Raw genomic sequence first — 26,416 nt, forward strand, 5'->3', positions numbered from 1 at the left:
CGGGGGTTGAAAGTTGGAGTACCATTAAAAATCACACCCGTGTGAAGTGAGTGGTGCATCTCCGTGTGGCCCGTGTGGGCCACATGGGGTGTGTGTGTGTGTGTGTGTGTGTGTGTGTGTGTGTGTGTGTGTGTGTGTGTGTGTGCGCACGTGTGTGTGTGTGTGCACACGCGCGTGCGTGTGTGTGTGTGTGTGCATGTGTGCCACTTTCAGAAATTCTGCTGACAAGAAAAACTGAGATGACTGTCAAACCACAATGACATCCTGTAACTACGGTACATTTAAGTACATTTACTCAAATAAGTACTATACTTTAGTTGAGTATTCATATTCTTTGATACTTCAACTCCTCACAACACAACACGTTGTGAGTTTGTAGATGCCTATTATGTTTGATAAGGTTGCATTCACTCTAAATATTTGAATACAGGATTTCTACTCATGACAGAGGATTTCTACATTGTGGTAAACTACTTTTACTTCTTCCACCACTGATGACGATGAGTAAACAAGTATTTCCTCTTTACTGAAATGGTATCATGTGTTTCACTTTCACACAGCAGACAGAATAACTTATTGAGATGATGGGATCTCACTCTATCTCAACACAGGTGAGTTCATTCATGACACACTCCTTATTTTTAGAACTCGACACAGAAAACTTTTGAACGACAATACCTATGCAGCCGTCTTGAGTGAAGGATAAATATTTAATTGTGAATCCTGGAGTATCAGATATAGACTTATATGTCAGATGTTACAGACATATCTAATTTAATCGTAGTTCAAACCTTCCTTCAGACACCCGTGTGAAGTGGGCGCTAAGTCTAACTCATGTTGATTAGGTGATGTAATGGTGATGTAAAACAAACGGTGCCAACACAAACATTAAATGCCATTAACAATAAAGAGACAATATGACGTAATGCGGGACAATATGACGTAATGAGGGACAATATGACGTCAATTTTCCCTTCATTGTCAATGCCGTTTTTAACAAACAAACAAACATTGAACTAAAAACAAACATTAAACCTGTGTATAGGAGGGAAATCACACCAGTGTGAAGTGAGGGGCACTCTTATCATCATACATCATCATCCTGTACATCATCTTATTCCAGCCAATCACAATTTGCATCCATACGTCCGTCTTCAATGTTTGTTTACGTAATGTTTGTGTTCACTCAAAACTGGCCATTCATTGTCAATGGCATTTAATGTTTGTGTTACTTGGGACAATGACATCAAACTGGCCATCCATTATCAATGGCATTCAATGTTTGTGTTAGGACAATGTTTGTGTTTACACGCACCCTCAAAACTGGACATAGGTGCTGGGGCTAGCGCCCCTCGAAAATATACATTTTTAGTGACTCATTTCAGTGAGGGCGTGAATTACCGCCCTGCCTACCCACTTGCAAAGTCTTTTGTTAAGCAATACCAGTCGCCTATAATCACAGCGGCACTCTAACAATTTGACATGCTGTCTGTGACAAATTAATCCACAACTGTATGGACACGTTTTAGTAGTTGTCCGTGTCGGGGGAGTTGATTTGCTCCCCGTCCATCTATCGTTAAGCAGAGACGTCGGAGGGGGCAACGTGTTTATGGTTACATTTTTTGGTCCCTTCGGTCAGTCTTTCAGGGCAGGAAAGAGCTCCCCTACTACTCAGATAGATTTGGTCTAAAAGTCACAAATCGACTCTTCTCTATATACAAGATAAAATAATTATACTCTTCAAGGTGAAGCATTCTGTTGTGTCCATGTCCTTTCCTACAACAGGATGAATGGTTCAGCCATTGAGAACAGTGACGGCTACAAAGACTCCTTGAGCTGTATGATGACACGGTTGACACCACAGATGACCCCAACACTGTGGTGGACGTGTTGGTCCATCTCTGCTCCAAGACCGACGTCAACCGGTTTAGCGCCAGCTTCATCCCCGTCTTCTACTACGTCAACTTTCTCCTCAGTTACGTCGGCAACGGGCTGGTTCTCCTCGTCATCTACAAGTTCGGGAAGCTCCACACGGTGAGAAACATCTTCCTCCTCAATCTGGTCGTCTCAAACCTCCTCTTCGCCTCCAGCCTTCCTTATTGGGCCACCTACCATTTGGACGAGTGGATCTTTGGCGTGGTCATGTGCAAGATGGTCAGCAGTGCCTACATCGTGGGCTACTACAGCTCCATCCTGTTCCTGACGCTCATGACGCTTGACCGATATCTGGCCGTGGTGCACACCGTGGTCGTGTCCAAGAGCCTGAAGAAGACCTACGTCGTCGGCACGTCTGCGGCAGTCTGGTGCGTCAGCATTCTAGCCAGTCTAAAAAAACTGGTTTTCACAAACGTACGCGAGGACCACAAACAAGGTCTGATGTGTGAGGAAACGGGATATGATGTGGCTGTCATGAACCATTGGCGCCAGGTCAGCTACTATCAACAGTTCTTCGCCTTCTTCCTGCTGCCTTTCCTCGTGTTGATGTACTGCTACGTCAGCATCACCATCCGCATCGTCAACACCCGCATGAAAGAGAAGGGCCGCTCCATGAAGCTCATCTTCATCATTGTCTTCACCTACTTTGCATGCTGGACGCCCTACAACACCGTCATCCTCCTGCAGGCCATTAGAATCTCTGCCGTTCGCGACGGCAAAGACGCCAAGTCGTGCGCAGAGTCGGAAACATTGGACAATGCCCTGTATGTGACGCGCAACGTAGCGTACCTGTACTGCTGCGTCAGCCCTGTGTTCTACACCTTCATAGGTAAGAAGGTAAGAAGTTCCAGAGCCACTTCAAGAGACTGCTGGCCAAGATGCCCTGTCTGAGACGACACATGAGCCTAACCAGCACCACCTCACAGAGAACACCTCATACTACTGCTGACCACTGAGTACTTACTGATAATTACTGGAGATGCCGCAATCCGATCTTCTGATCGGATATCGGGCCGATATCAGCCAAAAAAACGTGATAATAATAATAATAATAACTTGAATATATATAGCGCCTTTCAAGAAACCCAAGGACACTTTACAATACAGAAAAAAGTCATTGAGGAGGTCAGACAGATACCGTGGGGCAAGGCCATGGAGGGATTTGTAGGTGAGGAGGAGCAGTTTGTAGGTGTACTTAACCGGAAGCCAGTGGAGGTGATCAGGATCAGACTACAGCGAAAGTTTATGCATGCATTATGTGTACTATGTAAACTTTTCATTTCCATTTTTCCAGCCATTCAGTTGAAAAAAACTAAAAGAAAAACATTTCTTTTTAAAATTCAAAATAATTTGGGGACCCCCCCCAAAATAATTTGGCGACCCCCTGAGGGGTCACGACCCACGGGTTGAGAACCCGTTCTGGGGGACGGGGGTCCTTGGCTTGAAATGTAGATGAATAGTTTCTCTCTCTCTCTCTTCCCCCTGCACGCCTCCCCTTCTTCTTCCCTTTCTCTTTTTGTGGAAATAAAAAATAATTTCACCCACTGTGTTACACAGTAAACCTGTGATATGACAATAAAGTTTATTTTGATTCTGATCAATACTGGTAGCGTGTGTATAATGGAACTCCATTCACGTATGTCCATGTCCATATGAAAAACTCAATTTTCTTACTTAAGTAAAAGTATCAATACTACAATTCAGAAACACTCTTTTACAAGTACTAATAGTATCAAAAGTAAAAGTACTCATGCAGAATGTACCATTTTACAAGGTGTCATTTTATGTATAAAATGTATTAAAATCTTTTGAAAAATAATGTATGTTAAGGTTAATGTATGTTTTTAATAATACTTAAAATCTGCAAAGTAAATACTAAATACATTTTTCAAATAATTGTAGGGGAGTAAAAGACTAAAAGTACAATATTTGCCTCTGAGATTTAGTGGAGTAAAAGTATTGACATTTTGAAATGAAGTAAAAAAGAAAATTCCTCAAAATTGTACTTAGTTCATGCCCACCAGTGTCCACCCACCACTAATGGACATGGACACCTACAGTACCATGTTCTGGAGTCTAGCTGGTACACCTCTAGGACATCTTTACCCTCTTTCTGCTTGGAGCGATCCAAAACCCTAGGGCGGTTATAAACTGCTTGCTCTACATGGGAGTGAGATACAAACAGCCAACCTCAATGTAACACAATTACAAAGAACTTTACCCAATGCAAATGTATACTTCATCACACAATTTCTCTCTCTCTATATGAATTATATTTTCAAGTGGGTTGCCACTTTTAGCCAATCAGGAGAGCATACCCATTTATGCATAATGTTACAGTTCCAATTTTGTCTGCTCATTTATTTATGGTTTATCCTGTATGAGCTCTTCCATCTGATGGGATAAAACTGGTATCACGACCTAAACATGTATTTTCTGTATACTTAAAGAGCTGGAGATACGATGGAGACCCTCCTGTATATATATATATATATATATATATATATATATATTTTTTTAAGTATAATGATATCATCATCATCATCACAACAGAGATATTTAACACTTTTTAATCGTAATGTCCTACTCTAGTACGGTAGCTTTCCCTGTCCCATATATAGTGTGGCTTGAAATATGAAATAACTCTTTGAAATTCATATTTTATTGTAGGCCAAATATGAAGTAATCTGCAAAACAAAGACAGTATAGTACTACAAATATAATATAGGGTTTAATTTTTGAATGCAGGTTAAAGCAATTATGTGCTAAAATAAAAAAAGCTACTTATCATAGCTTCTTTAACATTACACAAAAATAAATGCATACATACCCTTAGCTGCAATTTGCAACACTCAATGTTTTTTAATATGTTGAATCTAGAGTTGCAATGCCATCCATTTGACACATATCCAAACAGAAAAGTCCTATCTAATTGTATTAAACAACGTTATACTCACCAACATTGCAGCTGTACGGAAAGCTTGAATTATCATATTTCTTTCTGCAAAGTTTGTTTCATAAAAATCCACCGTAGACATGTTATTAGGTACTTTCTGTCAATAAATTCCATGCAGGCGATACTTTTTCTAAATGTTGGAGTTTGGAAGAGCCTGTTGGAACTCAACGGCCCTGTGTACTATCCGTTTTGAAATGGCATAAAATGCAGCAGGCAGCAGGAAGTTGCGTTACTGAAAGTGAGCACTTCCAAACTCCAACACAAAATAATCACCTGCACAGAATTTATTGACAGAAAGTAGGTCATAACATGTCTACGGTGGACTTTTATGAAACAAACGCTGCAGATAATTCAAGCTTTTCGTACAGCTTTTATTATAATACAATCAGATGTTGCAATTCTAGATTCAACATATACAAAAAACAATCTATTGTTTCAAAATGCAGCTAACATACCTTCAGAACAATACAACAGAACTTACAGTATATTTGTTATTAAGCAATACAGTACAGTTAACTACAAAATGTGTGTCAATGTGTAATCATAGTAAATAATCATGTCCTGTCAACAACACAGAGCCTAGATGCAACACTGGACTTTCCTCCTTCTCAGTGTGGGTCATGTTGTGTGCAGTGGGTTCTACATCCCAGCCTGCTCCCTCAACAGTACCCCCGTCAGAGTCCTTCTCAGTGTGTGTCATCATGTGTGCAGTGGGTTCTACGCCCCAGCCTGCTCCCTCAACAGAACCCCCGTCAGAGTCCCCTCCCTCGCTTCTGTCCATATCGATGATTGAGTGATCAAAGGGGAAGTCCTCAGAGTCCATTGGTCCAGAGGAGTCGTTTAAGACTCCTCCCTCCTCATCCTGGTCGTCTGGTCGCTGGATGATAAAGTTACACTGGAAAAGGTTCTGGATCCGGGTGAGGAAGGGGTCCCCCTCCCCCTCTGGCAGGGGCTCTAGGTACCTGGCCAAAGACGACAGCATCTAGGAGTTGACGTGGAAAGAGAATTGAGTGAAAATAGGACACTAACAACATCACTGAAAATTATGTCTTGAACGTTGCACTGTTTTGAATATATTACATACTATTTTGTATTGTTGTTTTCCAAATTTTATATATTCTTCCATTATGTATGCAATGTGTCAGACTCATTTCAGATTTTAGCATTGTCTATTCAAAAAGAGAAGATATACAAGCTCACAGCGAGTCACTTCGTGCCACGCTGAAAGCTTGTGCATCTGCTATTTTTGAACATTTTTGAAAAATCTTGAAAGTGCGAGAACTACTGATTTAGAAGGCAAAAGTGGTTCATGTTTGAGAAACCATGAACCACTGGAAGACAGACAGGTGGACTGACCTTCTCTAAGCAGGTGAGATGGGAGTCCCTTCTGAAGAACCTGTCCATCTGCACACACCTGATAACACAGCAGAAACACATGTCTACAATCAGGAGATGGGGTGAAGCCTTTTAACATTTCAATATACAGGATTTTACACAGTAAAATCTTAAATGGCAATATAACTGACAGTATACAAATGGACCCGAAAAGGGCCCACAGGTTTTATACTCTTTATAGTGTAGCTATACTTTAGGGCCTACCGTATATCTACACTGTAAAATCCTGAGTTTAGTCTCTATAGAGGCTATGACATCATCATCATATCCGGATGTTTTGCGGGAACGCTTACTGAGTGTCAAAAACTACTTTCTTGACAGCCCATACATCCAAACAGAAAACTCCTATCTGATTGCATTAAACAACGTTAAACTCACTTTGCCCCACACTTTGCCACTCGATCTGCCACTCACTTTATGCATGCACATACCCTCAATAGTTTACTTAGACACACGTTTGCCTAGAGATATACATAAAAGCACAGACGACTGCTTGCCAGCCAAAAAAACAAAGCAAACAAAGTTCATATTAGAAGTACGCTGATGTTCAGCCTCGTATTTTGAGTGTCCACAATGATTAGTCTCTTTCTCACCCATGTGCCTGGGAGTATTTGGTGATGATCCACTCAGCTCTCCTCATCAATTGACTCCAGTTTGGGATGTCCTCGGAGGACAGGTAGTCAAACCTGTATGGCAGCTCTGGGGACAACCAGACAAGCACACAACTCAGGAAGTCATCTTTTGAACCATCTCTATTCTCTAATGTTTGTCCTAAACTAGGTGTATTGATCGTGAAAACTTAACTATAAATTGTGTCATGATGAAGCTATCACTGCTGTTGGTTTCATTAAACTACCTTTGATCACAACACATTCATATCGTCACCTAAAATAATGGCATTGTTGTGTGTTTTTCATAAATAACAAAATAACAAAACAAACTACAGTATATGATATTGCTTAATCATTACACCCAAAACATTTATAACAATATATGACGCATATTGCATATTGACATGCAAATATAACGCCATCTGTCACTTAGGCGAATTTCTGTTTTGACTTAGGCAATAATAAACCGACCTTTATTATTTCTCTTTTTTTCGTCACAACACAATGTATACAAATAAAAGGTGGCAATATCGAATCAAAACTACTGATTGTGATTGTGATTGTGTGTGTGTGTGTAGTGTGTAGTGTGTGTGTGTGTGTCATACTCTGTGGGCCTGAGGGCTTCTGGGTCTCTCTCACCAACAGGCAGGTGGTCTGGGAGCGTGGGGAGGCGTTGGCTGGGTCGTATGGGCTGACTATCATCCCTAGAAAGGGAGCTCCGCCACGTGAAAAATAACTCTGGAAAAGACAGTGCAGACACTAAGAACACGCGCTCTGCTTTGTTTTCCTCTCTCCGTCTCCAACTGCCCCCGTCTGTCCGACGGCACTCACTCGCTCTCCTTTCATTTAAGCATCTGTGTCATTTTCAATTTTAGTATAGCATCATACGCTTTTCAGAAAACTCTTAGGATTTAGAACATTGGTTTTAAACAGTGGTTCTCAAAAATAACTGATACAAGTTAACAGTCGTGCCGTGCTGCAAGCTTGTACCTTTTTTATATTTGAAAAACATCGAAGTGTTTGAATTTTTTTTATTTCTCTTCTCTTCTTCTGGGGGTCCCTGGCACAAAACATTTTAATCGGGGGACCGTGGACAAAAGTATATAGGCATTTGTAGAATAGGCCTCGGGTCTTAATGAGTCACTCTTTATTTAATTCTCGTAAGACACACCGAGGGCTGAGACCTCAGTTTCACCAGTGCAGAGATGACAAATGTTGACAAAATCAAAGCAAAGGCAGAAAAAAATAAGCATAACGCACAAGCACAATGAAAATGTCACCTGGCAATTAAGACACACATTTGCAATCAAAACCAACAAGGATATAAATTAGTCCCACTCCCATCTGAGTGCCTATTGAAGATTAACTGGTACAATAATGTAAGGTCTTCTGCCATGTTTATTGTGTATGCAATGCATTCTTATTATTTTTGTCCTGCATAGTGCAGGTTATATTGTACAGGGTGTATACCGTCATATACTAATGTTCATTATTGACGTTTTGTGTGTGTGTGTAATGTTCTTGCCTTGCTGTATCTTACAGTACTTTTTTTACTCTGTAACTGTATCTTAGCTGCTGTGCTGTCTCTGGCGACTGACGCAGGATCAATAAAAACAAATAAAAACACCAGAGGGAGTGCAACAAACCATGTGCAACCCAGATTCGGCACAAACAAGGGACTAAATTATTTTCGCTCCTATGCCACCAAAATGTGGAACGCCCTACCAACAGTCATTAAGAGATGCGGATCCCTTGACTCCTTCAAATCCGCTCAAAGGGCACCTACGGACGGCTGCAATTCGAAACTGGCCCCCGTACAATCTAAATGTTTTGATGAATTGAACAAGGTGGACCCTCATGTAAACAAGTGTAATGCTTTATTGGGTCATCCACTCACAGTTAAGTGTCTTTGTATTGAGTTGTGCTTGAATTGTACTGTAATTCTGCAAACTGTTAATAAATATTTCAATCAATCAATCTAACTATGATTATTCTGCGTGAAGGGCACTACATTTAACCCATTTAGGACAGAGGCCGAATGGTGCTATAATACTGTAGATAGCAACAGAACCCCAAAAGGTCCTGAATGGGTTAAAACAGTTTTTCCCCTAAGTTGAAGCTAACTTGTGGAGCCTGGGGGAATATCTATTACTGCATGATCGAAATGTGCTTCTCATGTGAGAAGACATCAAATATATGTTTCTTTTGGTTAGACAGGGAGTAAAAGAGTGTCACCGGGTTCCCCCAGAGTTAGTGTCGAAGTGTCCTTGTGCATCAAGTACTTCAACCTCTGTCCTAACCTAGTCCTAGACAGACAGCTGTCAGAAAGTAGAACTGAATAAGTGATGGGATATTCAGGAGGAATTAGGCTCAGTCTACACGTTAAAGATGTATCTATTTGGGGACAGGACCTCTTATCTTATCGGACAGCTACAAAAGACGCTGGACTTCCTTTTAACCCATTCAATCCGGGAAAGCATCCGTGTAATTTTATACTTTGGTCATGTTACCTGGAACTGGTCCTGTGTGTGTATGTCCCGTAGAGAGGGGTTGGGCTGGAAGGTGGGGTGTGAATGGTACCAGCCCACCACACTGAGGCCCAGCGCCGACAGCAGCTCACAGGCCTGGGTCTGAGACACAGGGTCCATCTCACACTGCAAACCTGTACTCACGCTGTTGCACGGCTCTGCTGCAGAGATCTACACCCCACCGAGACACACACACACACACACACACACACACACACACACACACACACACACACACACACACACACACACACACACACACACACACACACACACACACACACACACACACACACACACACACACACACACACACACACACACACACACACACACACACACACACACACACACACACACACACACACACACACACACACACAATGAACGTTCTTCAAGTTAATTATGAAGAAGCTTCATCACGACTTCCATTATTGTTGTTGCTTTCTGCAGCAACTACCTTCAGTACTTCGTCTTCCTCGTTGAAAGTGCCTCCCAACAAACCGATGACCTCCCCCCGAGACACGTGTGCGTGCTGAGGAGAGACACACGGTTGGTTTTAACGAATGAAAAGCACAGTAGAATGCAGTGTTCATTAGACCATAATGCACTACATACTTGGGATTTACTAGCCTGGCTAATAAGCCAGACTAATATCACACAACACTGTCGCGGTATATTAGTCTGGGCTGGCTCCACTTGGATTTCATTTCCCGGGGGGCGGGTTCAAACATTTTCTCTTTGACGCAATTGGTCAGAGCTACTGTCAGTCAAAGGTCTCAAGCATTGAACGTCACTGTACCAAAGCCCGCCCATATTGCATACCGTGTCCCGATTGGCCCGACCTGTTCTCGGTTGTAGGAAAGAGGCGTGCTACTGAGCCTCGCCAGACCCTAATCCGCTGGCAGGCAAAACAAATTTTGCCAACGGCTGATTCGGTCTGGTTTATTAACCAGGCTAGGGATTTACAACCTCGCACAGCTCTTCGCAATGTGACATGCTGTGAGCTTGTAGATGTGGTATTTAAAAATAATTGTAATATATTAAACATTTTGGAAACACATTTGCTCAAAATAGGGATTCTACAGTTATTGTGGTTAAATCTGAATGTGTAAAACAGATCCAATAAGCACAAGAACATGTGTCATGGTAGAGTATTGTCATGTCTTGCCATAGCTTACAATTCATACGACACATTGAGGATTTAGTTTTGCACTTTCCAGTCTGACAAATGAGTGTGTTTAGTTCTTAAGGCTTAAGGGGTCAGATGGATGCTTTGTGTCTGAAGGCTTCTCATCTCGCTTATAATCATTTGTGTTTTTCGTCTCTTGTATCTAATGTTACTGCGTCAAATAACGCCACGTTTCAGTACTTCATGTTTGGTCCATTTTAAATAACTGCTCAAGTGAACGAAGCAAATGAATAAGAACATACCATGTCCATGATGAGGAGAGCCTCTGCACACACAATAACCTGGAATGGCTCCTAAGAGAAGAGCGTATGAGTTGTTACCTCTTAGTGCATATGACTAATGATGAGAAGGACTGACCAGCAAACTACTGGCTGATGTTACCAGCTGACAACTAGAGGTCTAGGGTTCTCAACATGGTCACACATTTAAAATTAATTAAACTTGCCAAGACCGTTTAGAGAGGGTGATTAACAAGGCAGAATCATTGAACATTCATACTCTAAATTAAATGAAATAAAGTCTTCCATCGCTGGTGATGATACATTATTAACTGAACAACGAGACAAGTGCACTGACCTGCATGTCTTCTCCAAAGCACTGGCATTGAATTAGCTGGAAAGGATCAAACGATCTATGAAGAGATAGATAGTAAGACCAGACAAAAAAAGAGGAACAAGAAGAGAATACTTGAGTTACCAAAAACCTGTTATTGATGTTTCATCTCCAAACCACTAGAATACTGATAAACTTGACACCTGAATTTCTCCCCATGGATCAATATCTTATCCAAACAGTAAAGGCTACTGTTTTGCTTGACAAAGAATACACAAACCCTTCTGAACAGAAGGATGTGTGTACGATAAATCTACCTTAAAGTGTGATTTGGTTGTGCAGCAACGTGTTATATCTGTGACTTATATCTGTTATTTTCAGTGCCAGACACAGACATGTGACAGTATAAGTATAAGTATAAATCAGGCACAAAGCTACCCACAAAATATAACCACATTTCCGATCAGTAAATGCTCATGGATGAAAGCAAAATCAGTGAGAAACGTTGTATGGCCAAGTCTTAATGTGTGATTTGAGAAAGATGCCCCCATACGAGCGCCGTCTCCCAAACAATTAAGACAACATTATATGTAGATTCATGATGTTTTAGTAAAAATTCTACTAAATCTGAATATAGTTCTGGATTGCACTTTTCACAAGATCTAACCTTAAAATAACAACAGCTATTTTCTCTGCACAACATGGGATCTAAACGACTGACATCAGTCATGGCGACTGAGATCCATCTATCCTCCAGAGACTCACCCTCTGTGTCTGGACATCTATCCTCCAGAGACTCACCCTCTGTGTCTGGACATCTATCGTCCAGAGACTCACCCTCTGTGTCTGGACATCTTAGAAGGTTTAGGCCGCCTCTTCATCTCCTCTCTGCGCAGAGATAGCTCCTCTGCACTCAGATGCTAAAGTCAAATGAACAGTCACTACAACAATACACAAACTATGCACATGCATACGTGCAGTAGTGTGTGTGTGTGTGTGTGTGTGTGTGTGTGTGTGTGTGTGGATGGATGGCTCTACTGTACCTCGTATGTCTGTCCCTCCAGATCCTTAGCGTCACGCCAATTTCCCCAGATGTCTCTCACACGACGCTTCCTTGTGCGCTACAACAGAGCAGAATAATCAATCAACATTATTGTCACAAAAAAAGTACTCACACAAAAAGCCTGAAAATAGAAGCATGTTAGAAATCTTTTCTTAATCATTTTAAGAGGTTCTAAATCACATGTAGTGCATTCAATAAAGTGCATGTCAGTATCATCGTGCATGTGTGTGTGTGCGCGCTTGTGCTTAGCAGATTATTTCTCTCTGGCAACAATGCTTTTCTTAGCAATAACTTTGTGGGAAAGCCTGTTTATTTCACTTTTAAATGGTGTCCCATTTGTAGGGAACATGCATGTGTGGGTTGCTGCCAATACCAAACAGCTTATTCTGCTGTTGCTATTGTTTTGAACGTCCTAATCCTATCCCAGGCTCCCAAACATTTTCACTGTACGGCCTAAAGTGACAGAGAGTTAGGGGGGACGAAAACATTATTTCCGGTCTTTGGCCATCCTGCCTGGTGTAGAAATTGTGTAACAACATGCTATGTAAAGAACATTCTGTACATTTGTGGTCAAGTGTTACGCGGCTTACGCCTTCTCTCGATTTCAGCTGTACACTTCTGGGAAACCATATCTCTCTCTCACTCACTCACTCACACACACACACACTCGGGCAGAAAACTTGTATGTCCAAAACCGTTACTTTTCAGGGGAAAGAAAATGGATCCTGAATTATCCTGAGTTATTATTTAGTCAAAGGCTCTTTTATTGGTTAAATATGTATGAATGTGTGGCCTGTAGTGTAACGAAGTAAGGTATACATTTATGAAAACGTAAAAAGTTTAAATATGGAGCTACAAGGTTTCCACCCGACAGCGATGCTGTGCAGTAACAGCTATGGTTCACACCTACATCCTAGTCTCAACATTTGTAGAAAAAAAAGTATAATAATAATCTCTCTGTGTGTGTGTGTGTGTGTGTGTGTGTGTGTGTGGTGTGTGTGGTGTGTGTGTGTCTTTCAGAAATTCAGCTGTACTGAAGATAACATAAGAGATGACATCAAACCACATCCTGTGGGGGTTTAAGAACAGGAATGGAAAGTAACTTACTACGGTAAGTACATTTACTCAAATAAGTAGTACACACACTTGAGTACAGTTGAGTATTTACATTCTGTGATACATTATACTTCACTACACTCACAAGTCACAACACAACACAGTGTGAGTTTGTAGATCGGCTATGATTGAAAAGGTTGCGTTCACTAAATAAATATTTGAATACAAGACTTCTATTTATGACAAAGTACTTCTACATTGTGGTAAACTACTTTTACTCCAGTAAAAAATGGGAGTGCTTCTTCCACCACTGATGATAAGTAGTTCCTCTTTACTGAAATGGTGTCATGTGGTTTGCACTGGTTTCACACAGTGGACAGAATAGCTATTTGGGATCTTGCTCTCCCTCTCAACATAGGTGAGTTCATTCATGACTTTATTTTAAGAAAACAAACTTTTGAAGGACAATACCTATGAAGCCAAAGAAAGAAAAACAGGTGCGGAAACTGCCCTTTGTTTAAGGCACTGGGTGCTCAGCTTTGAATATAACTTAACTCATAAACCAACTAAATGGAAAAAGCGGCACTCCAAAATAAAAGACGCAAGACTGGCTCAGATGCAATTTCTCATTATTTGTGAACGCTGACACGTTTTTCTTCAGAGCAGACTAAAAAGTAACCCTAACCCGTTTTAGTAGGGGTTAGGGTTACTTTATAAAGTATATAAACATGAGAAATTGCATCTGAGCCAGTCTTGCATCTTTTATTTTGGAGTGCCACTTTTTCCATTTAGTTGGTTTATGAGTTAAAATTAAATAACTATGCAGCCGTCTTGCGTGAAGGATAAAAATGTATCTGCGAATCCAGGAGTATCAGATATACAGTAACTACCAATATGAAATATGAATGTCAGAGTTGATATGTCTATTGAGAAAGAGCTATTGCAATGTAATTCAAGAAAAAACAACTGTAAGTACAGTAGCATTAAGGCCAGATACATGATGTATCTGTATCTGCACAAATTATTGATTTTTTCCCCCCTTTACCTATTTCCTTCCATTCATGTTGAAAGGATTATTATCCCTGGTTAATAAGCCCTATATGCCCCAATGCATTACAATGTCTATAATTAAATTGTAGTTCAAGCCTTCCTTCAGTTAAAATCTCTCAAACGCTAGAAGACAGACATTTTTAGTGACTCATTTCAGTGAGGGTGTGAATTCCCGTCTTTCGTTAAGCAATACCAGTCGCCTAATCACAGCGACAGCAACCTTAAAGGGATAGTTTTAACTTAAGTGGTTGCAACTGTATTAATTGATTGCCTGGTCAATAGGGGAATTTCTTCCTAACCGTTTTTTTACAAAATCATGTTGATAATATGTATATTGAACTTTCCCTTTAACAGAAATTCACATGCCGTTTGTGATGAATCAGTCCACAAGAGTATGTACACGTTTGGTGCAGTTGTCGGGTAGTTGATTTGCTCCCCGTCCATCTATCGTTAAGCAACGTGTTTTTGCTTACATTTTGTGGTCCCTTCGGTCAGTCTTTCAGGGCAGGCAAGAGCCTATCTATCTGGCTACTACTCAGATAGATTTAGTCCAAAACTCACACAAATCGGCTCTTCTCTATATACAAGAGAAAATAATGATAGTCTATGTATAATGAAGCATTCTGTTGTATCCAAGTCAAGACCTTGTCCTTTCCTTCAACAGGATGAATGGTTCAGCCATGGAGAACAGTGACAGCTACAAAGACTTCCTCGATCTCGACGATCTGTATGGTGACACCACAGATGGCCCCAACACTGTGGTGGACAGGGTGGTCCAGCTCTGCTCCAAGACCAATGTCAACCGGTTTAGCGCCAGCTTCATCCCTGTCTTCTACTATGTCAACTTCCTCCTCAGTTACGTCGGCAACGGGCTGGTTCTCCTCATCATCTACAAGTTTGAGAAACTCCACACAGTGACAAACATCTTCCTCCTCAATCTGGTCGTCTCAAACCTCCTCTTCGCCTCCAGCCTTCCTTTCTGGGCCACCTACCATTTGGACGAGTGGATCTTTGGCGTGGTCATGTGCAAGATGGTCAGCAGTGCCTACTTCGTGGGCTACTACAGCTCCATCCTGTTCCTGACGCTCATGACGTTTGACCGATATCTGGCCGTGGTGCACGCCGTGGCCGCGTACAACAGCCGGAAGAAGACATATGCCGTCGGCATGTCTGCGGCAGTCTGGTGCGTCAGCATTCTAGCCAGTCTCAAAGAACTGGTTTTCACAAATGTACGCAAGGACCACGAACAAGGTCTGATGTGTGAGGAAACGGGATATGATGTGGCTGTCATGAACCATTGGCGCCAGGTCAGCTACTATCAACAGTTCTTCGCCTTCTTCCTGCTGCCTTTCCTCGTGCTGATGTTCTGCTACGTCAGCATCACCATCCGCATCGTCAACACCCGCATGAAGGAGAAGGGCCGCTCCGTGAAGCTCATCTTCATCATCATCTTCACCTACTTTGCATGCTGGACGCCCTACAACACCGTCATCCTCCTGCAGGCCATTAGAATCTCTTCTGTTCGTGACGGCAAAGACCCTGAGTCGTGCGGCGAGTCGGACATGTTGGACAATGCCCTGTACGTGACGCGTAACGTGGCGTACCTGTACTGCTGCGTCAGCCCAGTGTTCTACACCTTTGTGGGTAAGAAGTTCCAGAGCCACTTCAAGAGACTGCTGGCCAAGAAGATGCCCTGTCTGAGACGACGCATGAGCCTCACCAGCACCGCCTCACAGAGAACACCTCATACTACTAATGTTAACTCGAGCTAGGTTTAAACATGAAAGCATGTTTACAGTTGTTGCACAGAAATTAAGTAATTTTACATGAAAAGTAATGCTACTTTTGCAATTAAGTTAAATAAAAAATGTGAAAAAAGCTTGGGGGGGAAGATAAATCATTAAAAAACGGTCATTTGTCTGAAAAATCGTATCGTGAACCTCATATCGTGATACGTATCGTGAGTTGAGTGTATCGTTACATGCTTATAAAGTATCAATACTGCAATGTAGAAACACTCTGTTACAAGTATGTATACTATAGTACCAAAAGTAATAGTACTCATTATGCCGAATGTCTCAAGGTATCATATTATACATGTATAAAATGTATTAATATCTTTTGAAAATAGCAGATATACAGACTCACATGTCACAATGCAACACGTTGTGAGCTTGTAGATCTAAATAGGCTGCGTCAGAGGTTAATGTATGTTTTGTAATAATAATTCAAATCGACAAAGTAACTACTAACTAAAGTATTAAAATAATTGTACAGTAAAAGTACAATATTTGCCTCTGAGATTTAGTGGAGTACAAGTAAAAGTATAGAATTTTTGAATACTCCAGTAAAGTAAGAAATTAAACAATACCTCAAAATTGTATGCGAGTAAATAAATGTACTTAGTGAATGTCCACCACTAATGGACACCTACCATGCTCTGGAGTCTCTGGGCTAGCTGCAACGCCTCCAGGATGTCCTTACCCTCCTTCTGCTTGGAGCGATCCAAAACCCTAGGGCGGTTATAAACTGCTTGCTCTACATGGGAGAGAGAAACAAGCCGCCAACGTCAATTTAAAATGTAATTTTAATTCAATTTACTTCATCAAGCAATTGCACCTGAAGAATGTGCCATTTCAGTTACAAATATATATGTAATTTATGTCAGCTTACACTGTCCCCCACAGACAGTTTTCTTAGAAGTGTAAAGCAGCGTTCAGTGTGTCAATGAGCTAGCCTGGCTAATAAGCCAGACCGAATGAGCCGTTGGCAAAAAAAAAAAGCCTGCCGGCGGATTACGGTCTGGAGAGGCTCAATTGTACGCCCATTTCCTACACCAGAGAACTGGTGTGGCCAATCGGGACACGGTATGCAATATGGGCGGGCTTTGGTACATTGACGTTCAATGCTTGAGACCTTTGACTGACAGTAGCTCTGACCAATTGCGTCAAAGAGAAAATGTTTGAACCCGCCCCCCGGGAAACAAGATCCATACACAGCATCTCCAGACTCAAATACCACACGACAGTGTGATTTGAGTCTGGCTTATTAGCCAGGCTATCAATGAGCAGCCTTACTTACCACAGTTGAAGTTGATGGCTCCTATGAGTTCCAGGTACGTGTGTACTCTGCCGATGCAGTTGACGTCTCCGCAGTTCTTCAAGCCTGGGCGCACTGACGTCTTGTTTAGGTACTTTGGCTTGCTCTTTAGCCTGACGAAGAATTGGACAAACTTATGTCAGCAGTCCTAATCTGTGATTTGTGAAAAAATCATGAAACCACACTAGCTTGAGCAAAATAAAATGTGTAGAATTATTATGAGGTATTATCGTGTTCACATGTTCTACAATAACCAGTTGAATGAAATATTCGAGGAATCATGACCATTAGGATTATTGGAAGATGCTTCTGAAAATGTATTCTATTGCTAGTTTGATCACTTCAAATACAATTTGACCTAATGTTCAAATACAAGCGCACAGCATGTCCAAGAACTTATATCTAGCCATACACCTGTTATACATAGGTTATTATTACTACAGATAATTGCTTGCTATATGTAATTAGGTGGTTGAGTGAGAGATGAGGTGAGCAGAGTAATACTGATATTTTTACCACTGATCCAGGATGTAGTTTCTGATCTTCAGATATCTTTCTGGGGTCTTGGATGACCGTCCCTCAAAAAACTCTGGGATTGCTTGTTTCTCCTCCTCGGTGATGGTGTCCAGGTCCATCTCTACTTCTTGTTCTGGGGCTGTAAGCTCCTCCTCTTCGTCTGCCTCCTCATCATCATCATCATCATCTTCTGCTTCTGGTATATAAGAGACCAACTGACCCGCATTGGCTTTATTATCTAAAAAGGGGAAATGGGCATTAATGGTTTAGATAGAATTGCAGAAAATTAATTGTAAGGACTACACTTGGCCTAAAATCTCTCTTTTGTGCCCACCCTATGCTGTATCCCTCTCAGCTTTCTAAGTGTTTGTCTCAGACAAAGAGACAAAGGGAAGTCTTTCTCTCCTTTAAAAAATAAGTAGCTATGGATTACCTGCTCCATCACTGGAGGACTCATCTTGTCCAAGTCGTTCCTCTGGGCTCCCAGACGGAAAGCTCTGGCTCTGAGGAGTGTCACACTGCTCTGTCTTCAGTGACTCTGTCCCTGGTCCTTGCTGGGGGTCCATGCCTGCTTCCTTAAACTCTCCCACGGCACATGCGTCAGGACAAGGGCAGAAGGATAAGGACTGAACATTAGCTTGAGATGGAGATCTGTGACAAGGTCGGGCCTGCGCATGTTTCTCCCCCTCAGCCAGACCAGTTACGGTATCATCCTGGATGGACCTTGCCTGTGAGTTCTCCCCATGACCAGAGTCTTCTACCTGCCTATCTGTCTCCGCAGGTCGTTCTGAACAAAATGGCTCACTACATGGCTCAGTTTTGAGTTCAGTTTGTAGATGATCTCCTTCATCGCTCAGGTCATCAGTGATGTCCACTTCGGCGTCCTCGTCATCAGAGAGTTTCTCTATACGGACAGCGTTGGCGAGGACCGATGGGTGGTCAGAGAGGGACTGAGAGGCATGGAGTTGCACCGCAGGGCCTGTGGGGGGAGCTGCAGCTCTGGATTCTGACTTGGCCTGCAGGAATACACAAAATGAGAATGGCATATTCTAATCTAGGCGGTTTTAGGAAAATCATTCTGCCTTCTGATTACTAAAACTTTCCTGATGTTATGTGAAATAGTGTACGTCGCTCTAAGTTATCAAAATCAAAACAAAACTCAGGAAAGTCGTGTTTAGCAAGAAAAGACTAAATCAATTATTTCAGAAAATTCGGGTCATGTGTTTTGTTTCATATTGTGCTTCAATATGTTTTTTAAAATGTTCATATTTATTTAATGAATCTTATATTATTTTAATAACACATTTTTGTTTTAATGATTTTTCTTCATTGTACAGCAAAATGTGCTTTATAAATAAATTGACTTGACAATGATGTGTAATTATGTAAAATTATAATGGTCAAGAGCACACACGCACACACATCCAAACATTTCGACGGGTGCTCAATCAAATGAGATAAACTGAAAAGAATGAGAAGGTCTGCACACGGTTTTGAATTGTGTATACTTAGCATTATTCCAGCTAGAGAGGAGAGTTAAGACAGGCCTCACCTTCTGTTTGAAATACTGTCTGGCGTAGCTTTTGACCTGAAGAACTGTACGACTGCCCACCAGCTTAGCAATCTTGGTCCACCTTCGACCGAACTGAGCCTGCAGAAACACACACCTTTAGATACCTAGCAGCAATAACGTCCTAGATGCTGTCAGCTGAGCTAAAAGGTTACGTGTTGAAAATACGGTCTTACTATTCCCTCTTCAAATAGCTCCTTCTCCTGTTGGGACCAGCGGAAAGAGGAGCCTGAAGCTGAGGGTTTAGCAGGAGGCCTGAACAAAGGAGAAGACATGAAAACTTCATGAATAGAGACAGAAGTAAAGCATTCCATGTAAGCACAAGCACATGTCAGAAAATACCTAGCTAAACTTACTTCTTAACTTTGGACTTGGAGCTGTCACTACTGGGTTGCTTAGAGTCACTGTGCCACACAGTATTCTTATTAATCTCCCGGCCTGTCAGATAATATCTGAGAACGTGGTTAAGGTCCAACAGGAGTAGTGTTAGTGAAAATATGTCTGCATAACGGTACATCACTCAGGTGTGTTGCTGTGAGGGTTTTAGGACAACAAAAGGATACTGTTCCTCCAACAGCATGTTCTCAATGACCTCCCTGTTCTCTGGGCTGATAGAGCTGTCCAACTCCCATGGCTACAGACAAGAGAGAGAAGAAGGGGAGCAAAGTCAAACATATTCAAACATGCCTTTAAGCATATACAGTAACTAAAGTGAAGTCTTCATCTCAATACTCGCCAATATTCCAGTGCTGGTTTTCCAAGCAGACTGCAAGAATTGATCCTGGAGTAGCCCGCCTCCATCCAAGTCACTGAAATATAAAAAATACAATGTTTTTCCTTCACTGTCATAGGTTTGCCACCCGTCCTGTAAAATACGGAAACGTCCCGTATTTGGAAACTAAAAGACACGTCCCATATTGACCTGATAAGGGATGCACTTATTGTTTCATGTTTTGACGACGGGAATCAATATGAATGACAGCACGTGATTTATTTGAGAAATTATGGTAATTCTGCTGTCCCGCCCCCTTCCTGTCTCCCTAAGTTGCTGTGTCTTGCGTTACCAGACTGTTGCCTCTCACAATTCCCAAAAGCTTTCAGCATTCGGAGATTGTGGAATAGTTGTCTGGATACGGGAGACTATTGTGTGACTGTCAGTGAGTCACTGTGCAAGTCTGGTGTTGCTCAGCTCATTAGGCACAGCTTGTTGGCCCATTTACTCATGACACAACCAATGAGAGAAAAGCAAACCTACAAACATGACAATGCAACAGTACTACCCATCTCAGAATATAAGTTCAATGTCTAAAGAAAGAGAAAACTAAAGACTGAGAGACATCAGAAGTGGAACTGAGTGCTGGGGGGGGGGGGGGGGGGGGGGGAGAGAGATTATGTAAGTAAAGTAAGTAGCCTTGCCGAGCCATGAGGCCCATAGGGCAGGAGCCTATCTCCTGTTTCTGTAGCGTGAGGCAGCTTGATGTACAAGTACACCCCCTGGACATGACGCTAGTATGTCGCAGGGACTTTACTATGAAATCATAGTAAATCAAATCAAAGCATATTGATTTTCATTTTAAAACCAAACTATGGTTGTTGTTACTAGGACTAGATAAACTCCTGGGTAACCAGAAAAGTGGTTATAGATGCTTTGGAAAATGGCCTGAAATAATAAGGAACAGAAGTACACTGTACACATGATTTGAGATGTGAACATGCTTGAACAGACATTTAAGGCTATCAAACTATTACTATCTTGTGGATGTCATTAGCTCTGGTCCATTTATATAGCCTGATTCGGTCTGGCTTATTAGCCAGGCTACCATTTATAGCCTCTATGGGTAGGGCTTGTTACAACCATGTTACAGTAAGACAGAGTAATGTTTGTGTTTATAACGGTTCCAGAATGCATAGATTTCTAATTTTCCATGTATTTCAGGGGTTTGAGGGGCTGCATGCTTCCACCCAAAACCACCCGCTGGTGGTGGTGATGATGATGATGTGAGTCGACTGCACTGTCTGCACAGTGCACACCCCCACATGATGCAAAGGCGGCATTCTGAGCACAATGTATTGAATGTATGCAACAAGCAAGATACGGACACGAAGCGAATGAACCAACGCTTACCCAAGATTGGCATCAAATTCGTCTCCTTCGATATCAACATCAACTTCGTCCGCCATGTTTACTATGGATAATAACATAAACAACGGAACAAGACAGAACCACTCGGTGAAAACAGAGGGGTCATCTCCAGACAGCGACGTCTGCTGGTGGGAAGTTTACAAAAGTTGGCCAGAATGTTTTATTTTTATATTGGAATTCATGATACGCAATTAATTAATTTGGGGTCTATTTGTGTTTATTTAACAATTAACAACGTTTCCTGTTTAGGATCTCAAATCACCATTTGCAAACCCATGATAAAAAATGAAAAATCCATGGCTAGTAAAGCCTTATGCCTACATTATAATTGTATAATTATAATAACTATAAATAAATAAAATAAAACATTTAAAACACATTCAACATCTTCATTTTAAAAATAGTTCATATTTTAATCCCAACTGAAATAACAACAAACTGCGCGCACCGTTATGACGTCACCCCCACGCCCCCCCTCTCTGCAGATCTGTGTTGTTAATATTTGAGAGTACATTTGTCACAAAATGCCACTCCCCACAAGGCCCACATCCCACTGTGCTGCTTATCGTTGTACGTACGCTGCGAAAGACGGCAAGGAACATTGTGTGAGTCTTCACAGCTTTCCCAAAGACAAGATCTGGAGAAAGAAATGGGAAAATGCTTGTTGTGGAAGAGTACGACTTCCCAAAGAACCGCGTCTTTGCTCTCGACATTTTTCTCCAGATGCGTTCGAGTCGTTTGGTCGAGCGCAGCTGGTGAAAGAGCTTACAGGCGCTGCTGGTGGTTACAGGACGAGCCTCAAACCAGATTCCGTGCCTACTATTTTCCCTCACAAGGAGTCGGTGAAACAGGAGGAACCTGAAGACCAGCCAGACATGAGTAAGTGTCACCGCGGGGCACTCTTTCATTCATTTTTCTATAGCTTCAAGGTTTTAATTGTCACGTAAACATACAAACTATCAAGGATGAATCTTGTCTTACTGATTTTGCTGCCAAAACGGCCTTTCCTCTCTAGCTCCTTTACAGGATCTCCTCACTGGTCAACAAAAACACCTTGAAGACCTTAACAGGAGCCCTCGTACAAGGCTTCTTTGACTATACATGCACCTCCTGGTACCACAGCACCTCAAAGGCCCTTAAAACTAGGCTCCAGACTTCCCAAAACAAACTGGTCAGGCTCCTACTTGGCCTCACCCCCCGAACCCACCTCACCCCTGCCCACTTCGACAGGCTGGAATGGCTTAGGGTCGACGACAGAGTACAGCATCTTGCAATGGGTCTGGTCCACAAGATTCGACACTCCACCAAGATACCCATGTACCTGTCTAGATACTTCCTTAATGTTAACGAAGTCCACACCCACAACACCAGAGGGAGTGCAACGAACCATGTACAACCCAGATTCGGCACAAACAAGGGACTAAATTATTTTCGCTCCTATGCCACCAAAATGTGGAACGCCCTACCAACAGTCATTAAGACATGCGAATCCCTTGACTCCTTCAAAACCGCTCTCAAAGGGCACCTACGGATGGCTGCAATTCGAAACTGGCCCCCGTAAAATCTGAATCCCCCCCACCCCCCTTTTTCCCTCACTATATGTTTCTTTTCCCTTTTTACCTCCATTATGATGAATTCCTGTTCTATTCTTTGTCTATATAGAAGTGTCTATTTGTACGTCTCTAAATGTTTTGATGAATTGAACATGGTGGACCCTCTTGTAAACACGTGTAATGCTTAATTGGGTCGTCCACTCACAGTTAACAGCCTTTGTATTGAGTTTGTGCTTGAAATGTACTGTAATTCTGCAAACTGTTAATAAATATTTCAATCAATCAATCAATCAAACGTAAACATACAAACTATCAAGGATGAATCTTATCTTACTGATTTTGCTGCCAAAACAGCCTTTCCTCTCTAGCTCCACCCAAATAGTCCACTGAGTTATATAATATTGTACACTAACGTCTCAACATGTAATGGATAGATAGATTGCCATGCGTTGCTCAAATGTTGCTGACATTTGTATGCTTTGATGAAAGCATGGATTTACATTTTAGTAATCTAATGACTATGTTTTTCTGCTCCTAGACATCCTGCACATGGTTGTGTGTAAAGATGAGGGTTCTCCTGAACAGGAGAAGAGCCCCAGTCCGCTCCAGGAGGAACCAGAGCATCGGCATCCACACATCAAAGAGGAAAAGGAGGAACCAGAACCTCTACTCATTAAAGAAGAAAAGGAGGAGATACTTATAAGACCAGAGGAGCCTGATGAGTCAACATTGACTTTACTAGCAGTGAAAAGTGAAGCTGATGATGAAGATGTCTCTACACACTGTTCTGAAATTGAAGTCGAGCTTGACTACGACTCTGAAGTCACTGAAGACGGTGATGATTGGGAGGAGGAGACCAGTGGAGGTCAGTCAGTGTTAAACACAGGGATAGGAGTGTGTGGGAGGGGGGGCAAAATTGGGACAATAAAAGAGAAACCTAAGTATAAACAAGGGACTTGTTTGATGATGGAAGATTTTCAAATTGTAACTGTACTCACCATCTTTAACCTGTTTTTACCCTTCCCTCTTCTGCTCTTTCTCCACCGCTCTCTCTCCACCTATCCTTCTCTCCACCCCCCCCCCCCCCCCCCCCTCTCGCGCTCTCTCTCTCTCTCTCTCTCTCTCAGGAGTGAGGTCCCATTCTTCCCAGACTCTGACCTTCTCTTGTCCTGAGTGTCAATACGCCTACGCATCTCAGATCTCCCTCCATAAACACATCGAGCGGAGCCACAGTGACCTCTTCCGCCAAATGCTGAGGAATGGACTGATCACCCGAGCAGCTCGTCAGAAGATCTCCAACTCTGTAACTAGGCAGACTGGAGGAAAAAAACGTTTCCCCTGTACACAGTGCGACAAGAGTTTCAGTTGGTCGAGTGAACTGAGGAGGCACCAGCTTATCCACACTGGGGAAAAACCTTTCAACTGCACACAGTGCGACAAGAGATTCAATCGGTGGTGGGGACTGAGACAACACCTGCGTATCCACACTGAAAAACCTTTCCACTGTACACAGTGCAACAACAGTTTCTGTACACCAGCTTCTCTGGAAAGACACGAGTGGGTCCACGCTGTATACCACTGTAAACATTGTGACAAGGGTTTCAGCCATGCAGGTGACCTGATAATACACCAGCATATACACATGTAAACCGTCTTTGAGTACTTCGAAAAGCACGATATATGTTCCAGATATTATTATTAAGACCTAGTTCACCTGCACACCGGCTATCCACAGCTGGAGAAAAACATTTCCACTGTAAATGGGGTGAAAAGAGTTCTAATCAGTTACATGCTCTGAAAAGACTCCAGTGCATTCACACCAAGGACCAAATTAATTGGCTCTCTGGGAGGATCAAATTAAACAGCTGTATGTTGGCAGGGAGTTGGATAAACAAAGCAAAATATGGATGTTAATACATCTCCTGTTAACGGAGTACAACATTAGGACATTTTGAAGACATTCCCCAGCTCTTTTGTTTTCTTAATTTAAAACTTGAAGTGTTAATGGTAACTAGGTGGGGGAGAGCATAGACATAGAGCAACAGACTAACCTCATGCTTCCTTTTATGCATGAGGAGTCCAAGCCGCTTCTTTGCACCTGAAAGGGGGGAGTTTCCCTAGTTGGACGTAGCACGTGGAAGGAACACGTTCCCCTCCATCAGGCGCCCCGGCTGGCCAAGGGGAGGCAGTTTAGAGGGGGTGCACACACAGGTCCAGCCTGTTCGTCCGACATGCGTTGGGCCGTATTTGATGTAAACGGTTACGGCATGTTTTTTGTGAGGATACCTACATACCTCCCCAGGATGACAGGGTTAAGGAATTAAAATGTGATTGGCTTGACGTGACAATGTGACACAATGCTGTACCCCCTCCAACTGTAGACCTATATTATTTCTCCATTTTTATATTATTTTGACACTTGCTTTGGCAATGTAAACATATGTTGTCTCATGTCAATAAAGCTCATTTGATTTGAAATGGTAGGCAAGTTCCCCACCATTGGAAAGGGGTGATGTGCTCATTTATCTCCACTTGGTGGTGCTAACGTGTTATGATACAACAGAAAGAAGCATTAATATCTTGTGCAAAGCTTCCAGGCCAGCTACTCCAAGTAGCCTAGTGTTCAGGCCAGAAGACTTTTTAAAACAGCCCAGTTCCATCAAGTATGATACCATGGCCCACTAACAGCTTTAAAGTCTATGTATCAGACACACCCCAGGGTTAAATTGGTAGAATATACTAATGTCTATACTTATGGAGAAAGGCTTCAGTGTGTGCAATTTAGTCTAGTGGAAATCAAATCACTATTAGCTATTCTAAAATTGACAGTCCATCTAGTTAGTACAACTGACTTAAATGGCTGTAAAATTGTTGTGCTTCAGTTCTATGACTAACAGGCACATTGAAGATGCTATTGTTGAACCAATACTATTATTACATATCAATTCCCAGGGCTCTCTGGGGCCCAGAATGCCAACCTGCTTGCAACAGATTTCAAATTACAGTCAAGATTACATCATACAAGAATGGGTAGGAACAATAACACTGGCACTGCTTGCTCTCATGTGCATTTTGTATTTCATCGCAGTCCCTTACCATTTAGCCTAAGACATAGGCACGTGTTTGGTGTGTTACATTGAATGACAGTGTTAACTAGAAATGCAGTCTGTCAAGGTGCCAACTTGCCCCTTGCACAC

The 26,416-nt window shown here is 42.1% G+C and overlaps 3 protein-coding genes and 1 pseudogene across 4 annotated transcripts; 3 read left to right on the plus strand and 1 right to left on the minus strand.

The window, feature by feature from the left end:
* Positions 1-256: 256 nt before the first annotated feature.
* Positions 257-2,891, plus strand: LOC306926133 (C-C chemokine receptor type 4-like; annotated as a pseudogene). Its single transcript has 2 exons — positions 257-275; positions 1,865-2,891. The product of its transcript is annotated as a C-C chemokine receptor type 4-like (transcript).
* A 1,697-nt stretch (positions 2,892-4,588) lies between these two features.
* Positions 4,589-21,709, minus strand: mysm1 (Myb-like, SWIRM and MPN domains 1). Its single transcript, XM_079506320.1, has 20 exons — positions 21,649-21,709; positions 20,260-20,332; positions 20,087-20,157; positions 19,880-19,975; positions 19,700-19,778; positions 19,506-19,604; positions 18,387-18,969; positions 17,954-18,191; positions 17,420-17,550; positions 16,773-16,876; positions 12,213-12,290; positions 12,007-12,089; positions 11,194-11,248; positions 10,860-10,910; positions 9,886-9,960; positions 9,408-9,596; positions 7,503-7,635; positions 6,880-6,985; positions 6,248-6,305; positions 4,589-5,873 (listed from the first exon to the last, which is right to left on the minus strand). Exons 1-20 carry the CDS (start codon positions 21,702-21,704, stop codon positions 5,433-5,435), a joined length of 2,799 nt encoding a protein of 932 aa, XP_079362446.1. The 5' UTR covers positions 21,705-21,709; the 3' UTR covers positions 4,589-5,432.
* Positions 15,004-16,110, plus strand: LOC306927251 (C-C chemokine receptor type 5-like; the record flags this gene model as incomplete). The annotated part of the gene is made up of 1 exon (XM_079506961.1): positions 15,004-16,110. One exon carries the CDS (start codon positions 15,004-15,006, stop codon positions 16,108-16,110), a length of 1,107 nt encoding a protein of 368 aa, XP_079363087.1.
* A 481-nt stretch (positions 21,710-22,190) lies between the features above and the next one.
* On the plus strand, positions 22,191-26,040 carry LOC306926135 (uncharacterized protein; the record flags this gene model as incomplete). The annotated part of the gene is made up of 3 exons (XM_079505396.1): positions 22,191-22,545; positions 23,758-24,084; positions 24,347-26,040. 3 exons carry the CDS (start codon positions 22,191-22,193, stop codon positions 24,865-24,867), a joined length of 1,203 nt encoding a protein of 400 aa, XP_079361522.1. The 3' UTR covers positions 24,868-26,040.
* Positions 26,041-26,416: the final 376 nt, after the last annotated feature.

The sequence above is a fragment of the Electrona antarctica genome (genome assembly GCF_951216825.1).
Source record: "Electrona antarctica genome assembly, chromosome: 7".
NCBI classification, from domain to species: domain Eukaryota; kingdom Metazoa; phylum Chordata; class Actinopteri; order Myctophiformes; family Myctophidae; genus Electrona; species Electrona antarctica.